The sequence below is a fragment of the Musa acuminata genome, chromosome BXJ3-1 (assembly GCF_036884655.1).
Source record: "Musa acuminata AAA Group cultivar baxijiao chromosome BXJ3-1, Cavendish_Baxijiao_AAA, whole genome shotgun sequence".
NCBI lineage: Eukaryota > Viridiplantae > Streptophyta > Magnoliopsida > Zingiberales > Musaceae > Musa > Musa acuminata.
In genome coordinates, this window is record NC_088349.1 from 28,549,283 (window position 1) to 28,567,478 (window position 18,196).

At 35.7% G+C, this 18,196-nt stretch overlaps 1 protein-coding gene across 5 annotated transcripts in view; it reads right to left on the reverse strand.

Moving 5' to 3' along the window:
• LOC135629521 (ABC transporter A family member 1-like) overlaps positions 1–15,346 on the reverse strand; it is an 80,498-nt gene extending 65,152 nt beyond the window's left edge. Inside the window, exons 1-11 of one of the 5 annotated variants that reach the window (XR_010493258.1) lie at positions 14,993–15,342; positions 14,745–14,824; positions 14,440–14,611; positions 12,920–13,002; positions 12,486–12,702; positions 11,692–11,927; positions 9,071–9,131; positions 8,885–8,971; positions 860–1,092; positions 668–782; positions 501–590 (exon numbers count right to left, since the gene is read on the reverse strand). Coding sequence is in view for 3 of the 5 variants with exons in the window: in XM_065136999.1 (XP_064993071.1) it covers positions 501–590; positions 668–782; positions 860–1,092; positions 8,885–8,971; positions 9,071–9,131; positions 11,692–11,927; positions 12,486–12,702; positions 12,920–13,002; positions 14,440–14,611; positions 14,745–14,824; positions 14,993–15,079 (1,461 nt within the window). In the remaining 2 variants the exon portion in view is untranslated. Of the gene's footprint in view, positions 1–500; positions 591–667; positions 783–859; positions 1,093–8,599; positions 8,721–8,884; positions 8,972–9,070; positions 9,132–11,691; positions 11,928–12,485; positions 12,703–12,919; positions 13,003–14,439; positions 14,612–14,744; positions 14,825–14,992 lie in introns of those variants that run through there. The other 4 variants (XR_010493257.1, XM_065136999.1, XM_065137000.1 and 1 more) reach the window with 4 other exon arrangements.
• Positions 15,347–18,196: the final 2,850 nt, after the last annotated feature.

Below are 18,196 nucleotides of genomic sequence, written 5' to 3' on the forward strand. Positions count from 1 at the left end.
AACTATATACTAATAATAGTATTTTTTATTTATTAGATTAATAATATATTATTTTGATTTTAATACTACTAATTTTTATTTATTTAAAATTTTTTTTTTTAATTTTGAGACCCTTTGTTAATGTGATATTATGATTTTGCAAGATTTTCTTAATTTAATATTATTTTTATTTAAATAATTATATTTATTAATTATATTATATATGTTTATATTTTTGCGTCTCGTTTCGTTCGGGCGAGCGCGTAACGCCTCGAGCATTTTTGGACCTTGGCGCCTAGCGCTTTTTAAATCACTGGATGAAACGAACCTTACTCACAAAAACTTCACTTTATCTTTAATTAATATGAACATCTTCAATTAATTTTCTTTGTCTTCTAAAATAATGTTTGCACATAGATGAACACGCAAAATAGTAAAGTCCAATTTACATTAAAAAATTAATATGAAATATTTTGCAGGCAGAATATGAGTCAAACAGTTCCAAATATAACAGACAATACCTTATCGAAGTATAGCCCGAGGGAACAATACAGAAACATATCAAGCACCATCATCAGGAGGCACACCAAAAAATTAACTCCAGATGATGCCTATAAATCACAATATTAGGATATGGATCTGATTCCTTGAACCCTTAATTGCAGTTTCAAACTGAAAAAATAATTACCTGCCAAACATTGGTCCAGCGAAGACCAACATGAGCACGCTCATAATCAGCAAAATTCACTGTCCCAAGTGCAAAAGCAGTAGGGGAGAGCAAAGAAGCCATCATCTTCCATACCCTAACATCCGCATTAACATATTCACATCAGCTTGAAGGTCTCTATGAAGAAATTCAGAAATGCAATAAAATACTAACAAAGGGACAGCAGGGTCATTGACAGTGTAATAAGGAACGTAGGCACCCAGAAAAGAAAGAGTTCCAACTGCTACAGCTGTCTTTGCACGTGAAAAGAATGCAGAGATAAAAAAAGAAAGCATGACTGCACTTAAACCAAACAGGAAGAAGTATGCAAACACCACTGATTTGTCACTGTATCTGAAAATGCTTCCCATTGTACAAGCTGTTATAATTGCTGATGAAACTGCAAACTGCAGGTAAAAAAGTATAAATTCAAATATTCAACATAATGGAAAGAATAAGAAACAAGAAACAAACCAAAATTAGCATTTTTGTCAACATGTTACTTATTACATGTTATAAATTTACAACATCAAATCTTTGCCAGAAAATAATAGAAAAGGAAACACACACAAAATATGGTGAAAAGCAAAAGAGAGATTCGAAGCTTCTATCCTGTGCTCTAAATTAAACAAAAGACAATGAAAAAGTGATAATATCGATCAAGAAAGAATCAAAAATAAAGCAAAAGATACAACCAAGTGTATATGAGTGGACTAACAAAAGAAGGGAGGAACCTCACAGAGAATCTATGAATTTCTATCTAAGCTTCCAATGTAATCAATTACTACATGTTATCTTCTTCGGTATATTTTATGGTTGTAACTCTTCATTGTGTCAACATGAAGAAATTATAAGTATCTATTAAAAAAAGTACTATGCAGGTAACAGAACCAACATGCAAACTTTGGCTACGTTCACAGAAAAGGATATGATAGTTATGACCAAGGATTGAAATTTCGTACCGTACCAAAGTTTCGAGCTTCACTCAGTATGGTACGGTACTGTGTACCGGGCGGTACACCAAATTTAGGCGTAAAATCCTCCGAAAATAACTAAAAATAAAAAAAAAAGTTAGGATAGGGTTTTTAAGTTAGAAATAAATATAGGTATAGTATAAGTGGTCGCGTTATTGATGTGAGATGGATCCAGAAAAAGGGGGGTTCCTGTTATAATTCAGAAATGATTCGTGTATATATTTCATAGAAACTTGAAATCAAAGTAGGTGATAAAGTAGCTGGAAGACATGGGAATAAGGGTATCATTTCAAAAATTTTGCCTAGACAAGATATGCCCTATTTGCAAGATGGAACACCTGTTGATATGGTCTTCAACCCATTAGGAGTACCATCACGAATGAATGTGGGACAGATATTTGAACGCTCACTCAGGTTAGCGGGGGATCTGCTAAAGAGACATTATAGAATAGCACCTTTTGATGAGAGACATGAGCAAGAGGCTTCGAGAAAACTAGTGTTTTCCGAATTATATGAAGCCAGTAAGCAAACAAAAAATCCATGGGTATTTGAACCCGAATATCCGGGAAAAAGCAGAATATTTGATGGAAGAACAGGAAATCCTTTTGAACAACCTGTTCTAATAGGAAAGTCCTATATTTTAAAATTAATTCATCAAGTTGATGATAAAATCCATGGACGTTCTAGTGGACATTACGCACTTGTTACACAACAACCCCTTAGAGGAAGGGCGAAGCAAGGGGGACAACGAGTAGGGGAAATGGAAGTTTGGGCTCTAGAGGGATTTGGTGTTGCTCATATTTTACAAGAGATGCTTACTTATAAATCTGATCATATTAGAGCTCGTCAAGAAGTACTTGGTGCTACGATCATTGGAGGAAGAGTATCTAACCCAGAAGATGCTCCAGAATCTTTTCGATTGCTCGTTCGAGAACTACGATCTTTAGCTCTAGAACTGAATCATTTCCTTGTATTTGAGAAGAACTTCCAGATTAATAGGAAGGAAGCTTGATCTGAATGGATCAGAATTTCTATTCTATGATTGACCGGTATAAACATCAACAACTTCGAATTGGACTAGTTTCTCCTCAACAAATAAAGGCTTGGGCCAACAAAATTTTACCTAATGGAGAGATAGTTGGAGAGGTGACAAAGCCCTCTACGTTTCATTATAAGACCAATAAACCAGAAAAAGATGGATTGTTTTGTGAAAGAATCTCTAGGCCCATAAAAAGTGTAATTTGTGCTTGTGGAAATTATCGAGTGATTGGAGCTGAAAAAGAAGACCCGAAATTTTGTGAACAATGCGGGGTTGAATTTGTTGATTCTCGGATACGAAGATATCAAATGGGATGCATCAAACTCGCATGTCCAGTGACTCATGTGTGGTATTTGAAACGTCTTCCTAGTTATATCGCGAATCTTTTAGATAAACCCCTTAAGGAATTAGAAGGCCTAGTATACTGCGATGTGTGATTTGATCAAAATTTTCGTTTTACAGATTCGGACTGAGAAACTGTCATCCCATTAAATCCAATTGGGGTACCCCCGGCTCTGACATGTGTTTTGGGAGAAGTAAAAGTAACACGAATGACGAAACTCAGAATTATAGGTGTATTCAATACTTCCAAATGCAAGGGGAATTGATCCATGGTCGATTCCGTATAAATAGGAATTGCTAGTTATACCTCGTGAAAAAACACTTTTTTGTGGAATCAGCTATTCTATTTCTATATAGAGAGATTCCGTTTAAGCAAGCAAATATAGCATGGTTACAGAAGTCTATCTATCGCATATATGCTTTAAGGGGCATCATGGGATAACCATCGAGGTGAGTAGGGACCTAAAGGATCGAATAGAACGATATATAGACAAGTAAAAATCCCTTACGAGTCCCAAAGTATTCTTTTAAGGGGATTCATCATTTGACGGGAAGTAGACTACTCAAAAATCCTATATTTTTATTTTGTCATAAGTAATTCGGAAAATAAAAGTAAAAAAAGAAGAATAAATCATTGGTCCTTAGTGGGAACTTGAGTAAGGAGTAGTTCTTTGTTTGTAGGGTTTTTCGAACAAACTTTTAAAATAAGAAAGAATCCCCATTACAGATTGCTCTTCTGTAAATATTGAAATATTTACAAAAAAATCATTTGAATTGTCAATTCATAAATCGTTGCTTTGTAAAGTTTAGGAGTGTAAATGTGAGAAAAAATGAGTTTGTGATAGTTTAAGAGAGTGTGAGAATGAAATAGAGGAGAAGATGAGTTTAAAAACCCATGAGAAAGGGCTCCAACGGTCAAAATGACCGTTGGAGCACTACTACAGATCGGTAACGGTCGAAATCGAACATTACCAAGCTATGCCGGGCAATTTTGATTGTTACCATCCGATATACCCTCGTATCGTTCGATACAAGGTGGTATTGAGCGTTCTGCCCGGTAGCGGGCGGTCTGCGTACTTGTATGATGTCGGACTGATACGTACCACCCATACCGGGCGAGTATTATTCGAAATTAAAAACCCTACTTATGACCATGGTTTGAAATTTAAAATACTAGTCCGATCACGCTTGGTATGTCATTTTTCTATTTTTTTTCAGTAATATCGAGCAGTATAGGTCAGTATACCACATGCATGATCAGTATCTCATCCATGGGAAAATTAACGAACTTCACAGATCTTTTTTGAAGCTTATGTGTTGGTGTGAACTGTCCAAGCACTTCCATGCAAAGATTATGTTCATAGTTCATTTTCACAAAGGGCAGGACATCTATCCATCTTTGATGTGTAACATATACCATCCATATGTTAAATTTGACACATCTATTATATTAACAACAAGAGACTTAGTGGTGCTTTCCAGTAGACAAATACTATCCAAACTCAAATTTCAAACTTCTAATACCACTTGTGTTATTAGCAATTTCAGTTATGTTTTCTGATTAAAGTTGTACAGGCTTTAGGTTACTTTTCCTAATAGTCTACTATTTTAACAAGAGCAATCACCCTATTAACCTAATAGTCTATTATTTTAACAAGAACAATCACCCTTTTTTTTTTGTTAGATATAAAGTTGCTGAGAGCAAAATTAAATAAACGTGTTCACTCAAATTTCTATCCTCATCTCTATTTACAGCCCTTGAATCTCAAAATGATTCATAAAGGATTCTGATTCCAAAAGAAGACTTAATCTGACATGGAAAAACACAAGTATTGTTCAACTATTTGAGAAACAAAAATAGTCTTCAGAAAAAAGAACCCTAATCAGAGCCGTAATTGATTTTATCTCATTATATACCAAATCAGCACTCAGTTGTGCCATTTCCATATGTACATGGTCATTTCCATATAAAATCATACCACTTTTCACTAGTTACAAGACCTTCTATGTGTTTTTCTACCATACAAGATTTTCACTTATCTTCCTTTCTCATATGCTATTTTTTATTTCTGCTGTCCAAATTTGCAGCAATAGTATACTTATCTTTTCAGCTTGGATCAATCCAATCAATCACGTTGGCCAATATTAAGTGGTGAGATCTACAAACAACCAGATCCCAACAGTGTCATGTGCTGATCATGACATCATCACTGCATATTAAGGCATTTCCCATCAATATTGTTCCATGAAATAGCAAAGCTCAGAAGAAAACATGGAATTTTAAAATTCAATCAAAGTATCAAGACAAGGTTGAAAGTTTCCCAATTGTCATACCATTTTAAAAGAGACCATCTTTCTGTCAGAAGAAGGCAGCGCAAAATATCCTATTTTATGATGAATGAAATAGTTGTTCCTAAGTGAAGAAAATAGATGGCCAAACAACTTTATTGTAGGACTGGACCAGTATAAATATTACTTAACTTACAATTGTTTCCCAAATTTTGTGACTTGACAGAAGAACAAAGTGGAAGGCATCCGCATACTCCAGCCCCTGGTCATCTCAACTGAGTTCAGAATTTTGAGAAAGAAAAGAACACAATGCCTACATGATATGAGGGCATTACGTCATACGTATGCCTTTTCCAACACATGCTTTGTTTTTCTCTTCTTTTTTCTTTCCTTTGTGACCAGAACCCATACACTTGCACATTCTTTTACCATTCATATTGTGCCAACTGACAACCAGCATGGTGGGTGTCACTCTATTCTATACTTAGATCAACGAGCTAAAGTTGGCACCCAATCCCAAGCCAAGGTACTATCATTAGACAAGAGAAGGATTCAAGATTGGTCTCCTCCTTATGGGTACTTCTCTTCAAGGAAGAGATGCCTCCAAGAGAATAAGAGATGGAGAGGAATATAACAACAATTATCGGGAAAAAGAAAGTTAACAATCATCATCATAGATCCATGATCCCACTTCTAAGTCCAGTTACAGGCACTATTAAGCTGCAAGTACCCTCAAAAGCAACATAGGCAATACCGAATGATACCGTCTGGTACGGGCGGTATGTACCGGTTCGACGGCATACCGGTACGCGGACCGCCCGGGAGGAACGAAAAATAATAATAAAATTATATATATATATATATATTAGAAAAAGGCGACGTTCAACGACTCGGTATACCGAACGGTATACCGCTCGGTATACAGTTTCGTATCGTACCGAGCAAACGTCAAAACTCTGGTATGGTACGAAATTGCAGATCTTGCTCAAAAGCACTATGTATATTTGTCCTGGCCATCCTGTCCAAGACACCCATTTTCTGTGATGCATCCTTCCATGAATTAGAACTCAAACGAAACACCAATGTCATTCATTAAAGTCTAGTCAGATGGTGTCGACACAAAACTTGGAATGCCACATAATCAGGACAATTCGGTAGGAAGAAGCCTCTGGCGAGGTCAGACCTAACTTTTAGTATCAAGCCTGATTTACCATCCAAGACTGATCTGATTTTGGCTGATTTGTCAGCCATATCGCCAGATCAGTTAAAATTGGCCAGATTTGCCCAAACTCAACTAAACATTGCCAATTTTGTCCAACTCTAGCCCATTCGTTGCCATAAAAGAGAAAAGGAGGGGAGTGGAAGGACGGTAAGAAAGGGGGAAACCAAAATGTTGAAAAGAGAAAAGTAAGGTTCGTAATTTCGTTTCGTACCGGTGTTTCGAGCTTTGCTCGATACGGTACGGTACGGTACAAGCATACCGAGCAATACGCTAGGGTGTACCGCTTGATATATATATATATATATATATATATATATATATATATATATATATATATATATATATATAAAGGAGGTGTACGTTGCCTCAGCAACGTCGCCTCCTTTTCTTCTCCTCGTCGCATCAGATGACAAGACTAGTCTTCTCCTCATATGTGGCATTCGGTGAAGGTGTCGAAGGCCGCCTCTGGCCTTGGGTGAAGAATGCGTCGAATGCCGCAGGCGTCTTCAGCCTTCGGTGAAGAAGGCGATGAAAAAGAAGCTAAGCCGCCGCCTCTCAATTACCTTCTGGATCGGGATCGTCGTGGGAGGGCGACGTCAAATCGAAAAGCATCGAGGTTCTCCCGATTCTCCCTCTTCTTCACCCTCTTCTTCAAGCACCTTCTCCCTCTTCTCCCTCGACGCTTCTTCTTCCTTCGCCGCAGCCAGGCTAATACCGCCCGACAGCATGTGGTCCGCGTACCGATCTGCTGGCGGTTCAAATTTGTTGGCGGTATCATTCGAAATTAAAATCCTTGAAGAAAAGAACTCTGACTATGACTATGAAACAAAGGAGGAGACAAAACCACTAGAATGTTTGATATTCACTATAAGCATCAGATTTGTTGTATGGCATCATTACTGCAGTGTTGTCCATTCATTGCTAGGAAGTACAAAGGAAATAATATTAAAGGACATACAGGGAAGACAAAGAGTAGTTTTTAATCTCTTACAAAAATAGGATGTCATCACAGAGACAAACTATGAAGAGGACTTGTCCCAAATCCTATAAGCACTATCTATAAATGATTTTTTTCTTTCCTTTGTCGTTACTTTGCCTATACTTCACCTGTATGGTGATTAGAGAAGCATCAAGGCCACCTATTGTCAATCAATTACCTACAGGTGAATAAGTTTTTACCTTTTTGTAAGATATAATTACTATAACAACATCTTTCTATGATATACTATGATTTATTTTGTATTAATATGTCTATATTATAATGAATTATTCTCCATAACTTGTATCATCCTCATTGCAATATAGTCAAAAGCAAGATTTGAAATACCGTACCGTACTGGCTTTTCGACATTCGCTCAGTATAGTACGGTACAATACAGTATATACCGCTCAGTATATATATATATATATATATATATATATATATATATATATATATATATATATATATATATATAAAAGATTTTTTATATATAAAATATTTTTATAAAAGGCGATGTCGCGTTGCCTTTAAAATATATAGATTTTTTTTCCCTTCTCTGGGCAACGTCGCCTTTAAAAAAAAATTTTTCCCTTCTCCGGGTGACGTCGTCGAGGCGACGCGACGTCACCTTTAAAAAAATAAAATAATATAATATATATATATACTTATACCATCCGGTAACGAGCGGTCCGTATACCGGTCAATTGACGGACCGGTACGTACCGCCCGGTACAGGCGGTATTATTCGAAACTGCATACCTTGATCAAAAGCAGTAGTCACTTCATGGCGCAAGGTCCCTTATTACTAATAGTGCTAGATGCTCATCCAAGCAAAGCAAGGTAGTTGCTTCATGAAAATTAATAAAAATATGTTTAAGGCTTAAGATAATCACTAAAACAAGAACTTCAATAAAATCACTAATTTTTAGATTGTTACATACACAAGATGCTCTCCACCATTATCAACAAAAACAGTAATTAAATCAGTTCATATATAAATTACAAAACAAAAGAAATTCAAAAATCTACCAAACCTAAAGCTCTAATGATCATCAAGATTCACTACCTCATCATCGTCGTCCATTCCATTGATTCATATCTCTCAATCTCTTATATCTATATACCTTCAAACAATTTCCTCCTCTCTGACATCTACTACCCTTAAACTTGATGGTATTCATGTCAATTGTACAAGGCTTTTTTTATGAATAGTATCTTAACATGAATGGTTGCTTTGCCATTGGTACATTTCAAGATCTCTGACAGCATCAAAGACAGAACAAGAGTTCATTTATATTTGATAGTTTGAATGTTAAAACAATAGAATAAATGTCAAACACATAACAATCACCTGTACTGAATATGTAATAAACCAAGAAAGGTAAAATATTTTATCTTCAAGTCCCATCATGTACAGACCTTCTTTAATTTTCTGTTCCTGGAAAATAATATAACCAAAAGAATCAATTCCAAACAAACAGAAAAATAATTTATCATCCTCAGAAAAATGATACCAAACACATGTTGTTCAGCTTACCTTCTCAAACACAAAGTAGCTGATTAAACGAGAAATTGGATACAGAAATCCCAAAAGATACCTATTTCACCCAACAAAAACACTCAAATGTAAGAAAAAGGAATCATGAGAAAATGGTTTCCTTTTAGTATATCAAGTGATCTGCAGTCCTTGGAAGGCTACAAAATTATAAGCCCATGTTGAACAATATTGACTAGCTAAAAGTCACAGAACAAGGAATAAGACTTCCAGAAAACAATTTGACAACAAAAAGATCTTGGAAGATGACAAAAATGTAAGTCCATGTCATACGATATTGACTAGTCTGATTACAATAAACAAGGAATGAAACATCAACCACAATCCAATTCGCCAATAGCAACATCTTGGAACAAATCATTGCGCCAGTGTCCTTTAGATCATGGAATAAGCTAATTACAAAATAAAAGCAGAATTAAGACAAGAAATGGTACTTACCTATTTAATATTACTTGGTGACTTACCTATAGTCCTAGCCACATTATTAATATGTGAATTATTCAATTATTAAACTAGTCATTAAAAAGACTGAGTCCTAGCAAATTATAGTGGTCATAAAAAGAGATAATTGCACACCATAAGTCAGCTCTAGGTTCATTAATCAAAATACTGGCACCAAATTCTCATTGCAAATTATTTGGAAGAGTGTGTTATATGGGTAATACATGTAGCATAGCTTTATCTTCACTCTTAGACATAATGCAGGTCTAGATTTGGATTCCAATTTTCTAGTTCTTAAACTAAACATGTGAAAAAGTGGTCATTTAAACTTCAGTCATGACAAATTTCTTTCCTGGTCTGGATTCAGTCTCTACTCCGCTCATCGATCAAATAATTAACTTATTCTTAAGGTGACATGTGAAAAAGAGATCTTAAGTTTGAGGATGACATGAAGGTGGTGTCGATATGATTTCCACCATAAACTGATTAATTTCAGTGACAAACCAAATGCTTTAGGTTCTTCCATTAGGAATTACTCCTAATGAGTGTTATTCCCCTTCAATAGAAGTAGAAACCTCCAAAGAGAGTTTAGATTATGAAAGCAAGGAAAAACTAAGAAAATAGAGCATTTAGCTGCTGGAATCAACTGTAATACAGCCTAAACGTATGCCAGGAGGCTTACAAAGTTAACAAAACAAAACTTTTAAAAAAAACTGTTTCATCCTTCTAAACATTGTTGCCTAAGCCTTTCACTCCTGGCCAAACAACCCAGTTGCATCTTTGCTCCTGTCTGAAGATAAAAAATTTCTGTGCCACTTTGGTCGAGTTAACGGGAGTGTTGGCTCCTTTCCTATTGTCAGTAAGAGCTGCTGACTCAATTTTATCAGGACAAGATCTGAGCCCTGTTAAATTGGTTTAGTTTCCCAAAAGGGGCCACAATTAGGGCCAACCGTGGATTCAGACCAAAATAGGTGCAGAAAGCAGCCCAAGAGGGAAGTGGGTCGAGCGGATAACAGCAGTTGTTGCATCAGAAATTTTCTTCTTAGGTTATAGCACATGATAACTGTTTTATAAAATTTTTGGTCAAAATGACAAACACAAAAAAGATAAACAGAGTTCACAAGAAAGTGGAGGGTAGAGTAGGGATATATATAAAGTAAAGGTACATATGGAGATCAACAGGTTCTGCAGGAAAATATGTAGTTAAAGGCAGTTATTTCTCCATTAGATGAGACTTATGCTTTTTTATCTTAATAGGTAGCATTAACAAATCAAGTTTATATCTCTACATGAACGCAAGACACCTTATTTTTATTATTCATTATTCCAATCTCTTAGCACCTAAAGAGTTTGCAAACCAATTGATTGAAAAGGGTAGCTGTACTTGCTGAACTAATTAAATAATGCAACTAATCCATCAGAGAGCAGTCCGAGTATTTTCTCAAGTGAATATTTTCTGTATTGGCCAAAGTTTCTCAAGCCAAAGTTTCTCAACACCAAAGTTTCTTGAAAAGTGACTTGCTGTATTGGCCAAAGTTTCTCAAGCCAATATTGAAAAGTTTCTCAAGTCACTTCTGTATTGAAAAGTGACTTGCTGTATTGGCCAAAGTTTCTCAAGCCAATATTTTCTCAACACCATCCAAACGCAGTCCGAGTAAAAGACAGGTTCACTTTTAACTTAATCAAATGTTAGGGCATCAATCGATATCCTCTTTCCAATTTAGAACCAAATGCTCTTTGAACTTGGCCACAAGCCACAGCTCCTGCTGTCAGCAGAAGCAGAGGAGAGCAAGCAACTAGTGCTTTTGTTTTAATTTTTGCCCATGATTTGATATTCCAGAGGCATTCATTTTTCTTTTTCATTTTATATTTCAGTTCAGGCAGCACCCTCACCACGCCAAGTGACACAGCATTCCAAACATGCTATTCCGCGTTCCAACAACCTAGCCGCACCGGGGTGCCACCAAAATTCAGAACCCTAAATGCAACTACTACAGTATGAAAACTATTATATATGCTTTTGTCTTTTACAAAAAATATCTGTTGTACATGTATTGCTCAGTCAGAAAAAGGAATACTAATTTTCTAAAAGATCCCAGTTTAAACAAATAAAAAAATTTAGAAAATGAAAATGATTATTATACAGTAAATTTTATACTCACAATAATCCCATGACAATCTTCACAATTGACTGGAACTCATCATCTGTATATTCTCGAGTTGGAAATGGTACAATTCTGATATTTTCTGGAATAAACTCCGTCCATCTGAAGTTCACATGAGAGCGAGGTCCAATAAAAGGTGATAATGTTTCTGTTACATTTATACTCTCAGACATAACATTAGTTCCATTTAGTTGTGCAAGAAGAATTATCAATGAATCCATCACCTGCTGCAACTGCAAGAACACATATCAAATTAAATCCCAAAATTGAGACAATTGAAATTAATGCACTCAGGTACAACTAAATCTACAAATGTATCTAAATAACTTAGGCAATTCCAATAAAATTCCAGGAATTGATATTATTCATGCAATGCACTATACAATAAAATGAAGAAGTTGAGTCTTCATGACTGAGTATGAGAATTTATGAATCATGATGCAGTTCAATCGTGACACATGGAGAATTGACCAAGATAACCAATAAACCCTGTGGGGTTTGTGAAACATGAATATGTAACAAAAGAGGTTCAGACAAAGTCATAATTAGCATTTACTCTACAGATTATCCTTGTGACATGATAATATCATTACTCCAAGTACATATTTCAATCTTCAAGTCACCACACACAAGAGCGCCACATTTTCAAAGCGTTGTCAACATGAAAAGAAAACAGCAATACCATTTCACTTGCAAATAAAATCAATCAAGAATATAACATTCAGAAAAAGGTCAATCTAACATGCACAAGTTGTTATTGCCTATAGAAAGAAAGGAAGAGGAACTCATACGGTCAGAAATCCACTGAATCCATATTGAAGAATTGGTACAATGTTAACACCAAGCTCGAGGTCGTTGAGATATGGTCCGTTTACATCCATGATGGTTTTAACATTAGGAAAACCTGAGAAAGCCCATGTGTGATTAAGACGTATGCTATAGTCAAATGTTTGAGGACCTTGTGCGTGAAAAACTACTGCTCCTTTGATCTTGGGATTTGATAGGTTCCTGCAAGAACGATGCTAATCTTTCTGAAACAGATATAGAGCTCAAGCCATCTTCCATAAAGATTAAAAAAAATAATATGCATTAAGAAGTAATAACATGTTGATTCTCAAGCAAAGGAACATTAAGAACCGTAGTTCACACTGAATTAAAATGAGGGTCACCAAGTAATGAGTTACAGCCTTACAGGATTCAATTTATAGAAAGAATCATGACTTACCTCACTTGATCATTGACACCGTACAGTTCTGACCTTATGTAATTTTCCAGGTCAGCTTCATTCTTGTAAAGTCTGCCAACCATCTATTAATAAAAAGCAAAAATGCCTGTTATACTTAATTTAAAGCTAACATTGTAGATAATGATTAAAAAAAAAAGTGATAGACAGCCAAAAATGTTTATTTTTGTATTATTATTTTTTTCCATTTAGCTCAAGAACAAAAAGAAATGGCATGAAGAACACTAGACTGAATGTCTATTACACCAAGAATTGCGTAAATATTGCATGACAAATTAAATATAAATATACTGAAAAAAAGACAAAATTAACTTTGGGTTCAATAATTATTTCTAAGAAATAATACATTCCTCCAAGAATCAACCTTCCCATCTTCGGGTTCAACATTTTGTGCAAAACAACCTTTTCAGGAAGTTTAACCAAAGAAAAGGGCTTTGAGTCAACATTATTCTCTAAACATCAGGACCTTAAGATTTTGCAAAGAGAAGAATTAATCTGGAGAAAGCATGGAGCTCTCAATATTGAAAATACCCCAAGAATATTTCAAAGGGGAAAGGCTGCATTTTTTTGGATGTTGATGCGACTAGGCGAAACCATGAAGCATCAAAGTTTCTGTTGAGCGGAAAGCCACTACACGCAATCTTGATTCTATGAAAATTACTTAGGATAACTTGTTGTGGGCTCGGAAGGTTAGAGAAATAGGGTCAATGGCAAATTTTAGGCCTGACTTGTAGCAAAATTTTCCAGAAAGTTGATAAAGTGAACTATGAGGAGATTTACTCATAAAGAAATTTATCATAGAGTTACTTTAAATGGGATTCGCTCTCTCAAATGGTGACTCTAATAAGGATATATACATTCAACAAGACTATAGCTTCAATATTATCGGAATGCTTTGCAAGATCAATGATGCATTTATTGTTCATAATAAGATTAGACACCTTCTCCTATATTGGAAGCTGCAATATCTTTGATTTTTAAAAATTACTAAAGATCTCAAAGTATAAGCGACAGCTATTCTTGTGTCTTGTGATCTCTATGGACGAGAATTAGTCATTATAAGTTCAAAAATCCTTCCTGGCTTACACTCTCAAGTTGCTTGATTTTTAACTTAAAAAGGAATTGCCACTGTGGATGGCTTTAGAGGTTAGATGCCACAGCAGATACACTCAGTTTTCTTGTATTTGAAGAGAGACAAAGAGCAAGTTCTAGTTCTCCGGCTGTGAATCTACAGCAACAAATAACTGTTTCTTGCTCATCTGCCTTTAATTTTCCTACAATATATTTTACGGGGTCTCAGTCCTTGGCAGTTCCATGCCCATTATGAAGGCACATTCAAATCCGAAAGAAGACATCAAGTTTCTAATACCAAGAGTCCGTAGATACCATGCTATTTCCGTCCGTCATGAATTGGCAGAGTTCACGCGGAACATGTTTACAGTGCCGTGTGAAACGGACATGAGAAAACAGTAGGAAAGAAGCAAATAATCGCGGCATGGTACCTTTAGGAGCGGAAACTTCGAAGAGAGCACGTCCAGCATCAACCTTGTTTTGTCGGTGTCAGGTGCAAAAGCGAGATGTTCACCGTTCACGAACAACAACTTCAAAATACTGTCAAAACTTGGAGAGATCTCACTTTTTCCCACCTCAACAAGCATGCCCTTTCTAATATACCTGGAACGAAAGAAATCAAGTACATGCAAAAATCAAAACCACAAGCAGCAACCAAAGACGAGTAATTCACGTAAACACTGAAGCGAGGATAGTAGATGGTGGAAAACAGAAGAGAAAGAAGCGGATAGCCTACGCTTGCACGGGGTGAATTTGCGTGTCAGCTCTAGACCTTATTCCGATGAGCATCAACATCACAATCGTTGGCAGCAGAATCTGAAATATCAAACGACACAAAGACAAAACAAATTGTACCTTAAATGGAGAGAGAAAGAGAAATCACCCCGAACCAAATGAAATAGTCCTCTTGAGAGTGGGTTTTGATCCGGGAATTGGTATAATAGGTATGGGACGATTCACAGGTGGTGCTCTGCGACCGAGTACCTCAGCACAGGTGGCGAAAGGGTGGCGGATTTTGAGAAGCCAGTTCTTGCGGAGCACGGCCCTCAGCTGCCGCTGAGACCTCCCCATCTCTCTTTTTGTGTACCACTCCCCTCGACCCTGCCCTCTTTCTGGCCGAAGACTCGAGGTGATATATATCAACGGAGCTCAAGCCAACAGCAAGGACAGAGGAAAAGGGATCGGCGGGCGATCATCGAAGACTGAGAACAGAGTAGGTGTCGAAGGGAACGGATCTTTCGAGACGAGGGAGCTCCGGTTTTGTGGATTCAGGGGACAGACGAGAGGAAAGAGAGAGAGAGAGGTGGGCTGAGCGCCGCCGCTCCTTTTGGGTGCAGGGGATGTGGTGGCCCGCTAATGCTGTGGGGGACCGGCTGGAAAACGGGTTCGGATGCTGCCGTGAGCCGTACGCTATAAGCAAATATTCTCCTATGAGTACCAGACTTCAAAATATAAACATCAATTTACCTAAAAAAGAAAAAAAAAATCACAGCTTTTATTGACCACAACAAAGAGCTTCGAGTTTTTTAAATATCAATGATGATTTCGCAAAGAGAAGCCAATCGACCGGTCGAAGAAGAACGTACATCGACCCATGTCGAATGGATCGTCTCTTCATCTTCCCTAAATGGATCGATTCATGTCACTGTCTCTTGTCATTTAAGAATGCGGAGGTATCCGATGAGCTGAGGTTAACCATCGTACTTAACGATGCAAGACTTGCTTCTGCGCTTGACGATTATTCTTCTTTCTCCTCCTCTCGCTCTTCCGATTCTCCGTGCCTCCGTTGAATATTTCTCAGTTAATACCTCTACATAATTCATCATCATCTCTTTGCCGCATAGGGCCCTAATAAGTCTTACTGGAAATGGTACTACTTTTCCTATAAATAATTTGTATAATTCCTATGTGGGATGTTTATTAAATAATTTTTTGAAAAATATTTTTTTTTTATTTTGTTATTATACATTTATTTTCGTCATCATACATCATTATATAAATTTGTATCCCAAATATGATCACTAGTCGATTATATCATTTAACAATCATCAACAAATGATATAGAAAAGAATAGTTCAAACTTATTTGTTACTGGTCTTTTAGACAAATTTAAATAATCGAAGCTTATATAAATAAAAACTTTGTATTGACTTTCTAGTGAAGTAGTAAAGCACGTTAGCAATCATTTCACTTTCATTTACCATAATTTGGCATATTACAACATACAGTGAGGCAAATTGGAGTCCCAAATCTAGGTATCAAATGCTTATTCTAAATTCTTTTAGTAAAGAACATATGGGATATAATTTTAATGTTATTCAGTTGATTTTGGTTCATGATAAAAGTGCAGCTGGTCTTTCTATCGTAAACTGATGTATCGGTGCTATAGATAACTTTTATCAATATTTTTGATGGATTATAAACATTTTTTAGATTTTATATATTTTATTTAATTACTGTCCCTAATTTCATAGGCCAAATTTAAAAATCAAATACTTATATTTATTCATTTATATAAATAATATAAAATTATTATTATTATTATTATTATTATTATTATTCAATTGGTCTGATGGTGATTTAATTTGAATGCCTAAAAAAAATTATGGATGTCAGGATGATATATTAGATTCATTTAATAAAAATTGAGGATTTAAAATCTTATCCGATAAATTTTTTATATCATAAATATTAATCTGACGGTCGTAAATTAAACTCACTTGTCAAAGATTAAAGTTTCAAAATCTTAAGATGATCATGTACTAAACTCGTAGAATTTAAAACTATGCTGAATGAATCTTATCTAAAGCATTGAGACGGTGATAATTTACCAAATACACTCGAACGTGGCTGTGATTTAAAATATAATCTGACAACATAATGTGTACATATATATATATACATTTCATGCTTGGAAGAAACCCATGGAATAGATAAACTTATCTAGGGGTTAATAAATAAAAGGTTTATGTTCTAGATTTCGGAAATCTCTAATCAAGGTTCAAAATTATGGTTACCTCATCTCTAATCAATTTTATTTTCCTGTCAACGAAATTAGCAGACACTGAGAAGTCAAAGCCTGCTTACGTATTAGTCTACTTTTTCTTTCTTTGGGGGATGGGGGGGGAAGATGAAAGTAAGGATCTAAACAGTAAATTTACACAAAAAGATCTACATGATAAATTTCACACTTGAATCGAATTTAAAAATCTAAGGCCTTTATATTTAATATCACATTAACCAATCATTAGAAAAAGTGTAAAACAATATGTAAAAGTTAACTTTATGATGGAAAAAAAAAAAGTTAACTTTATGGAAGTGTGAATACTAAAACGACAATAAAATTTTCCCTTTATAAATAAAATTATCTTCTTTTTTTTTTTATCGGTTTTCATTTATCTTCAAGGGAAGATACAATATCAATATAAAGATAAATAAAAAGGAAAGTATGAAAGAGAGACCAGAATCTAATAGATATATTGCTAAAATAAAAACCAAAAGATAAATCCATCATTTAAAAAATAAATAAATAAAAACTTTCTATACTATTTTTATCAAAGACTGATCTTTTAGTCTTCCCTATTTTTACGGAGTCAAAGTAGGATCTGTCCAAGGGCTATCCCTGTCTTGAAGGCCAAAGAGCACCAACAGCCATCTTTTAATAACGAGCGATAAATTTGGTACTGTTCCAACTAAGGAAAAATAAACTCTATCTTAGTTAAACAATCGATCTGATTGACAAGTCAAAGCCAACTAAGCCAGAATTCAAGTTGCAATAGGCATCCCCAATGACAAGTTGCACATGTCATCACGTCCGACTCCCTCAGGCGCGAAGTCTTAACAAATAACCAGAGAGCTTGGATACCGAGAGCTTGGCGACAACGGCAGGCATCCCCTTCCTTAATCATGGCCTCCTATTAACGGCTCATGGCCTCCCTGGCTACTTCAGCATACAATGAATGCTCATCATCCTTAAAACGCATCGAACCAAATCATCACAAACAACATGAATTTGACACACTAGGAAAATAGGAGCCCCGGAAATCTTAGCAGTCATAGAAGAGCCACGGAAAGGCCACACATCATGTCAGCTCCACAAACATACCCTCCAAAGAGCCTGTCATTCAACATTACTAGACTTTTTAACATTTGCGTCATCATCTTTGTGGATTGAGTGAAAATCTTAAA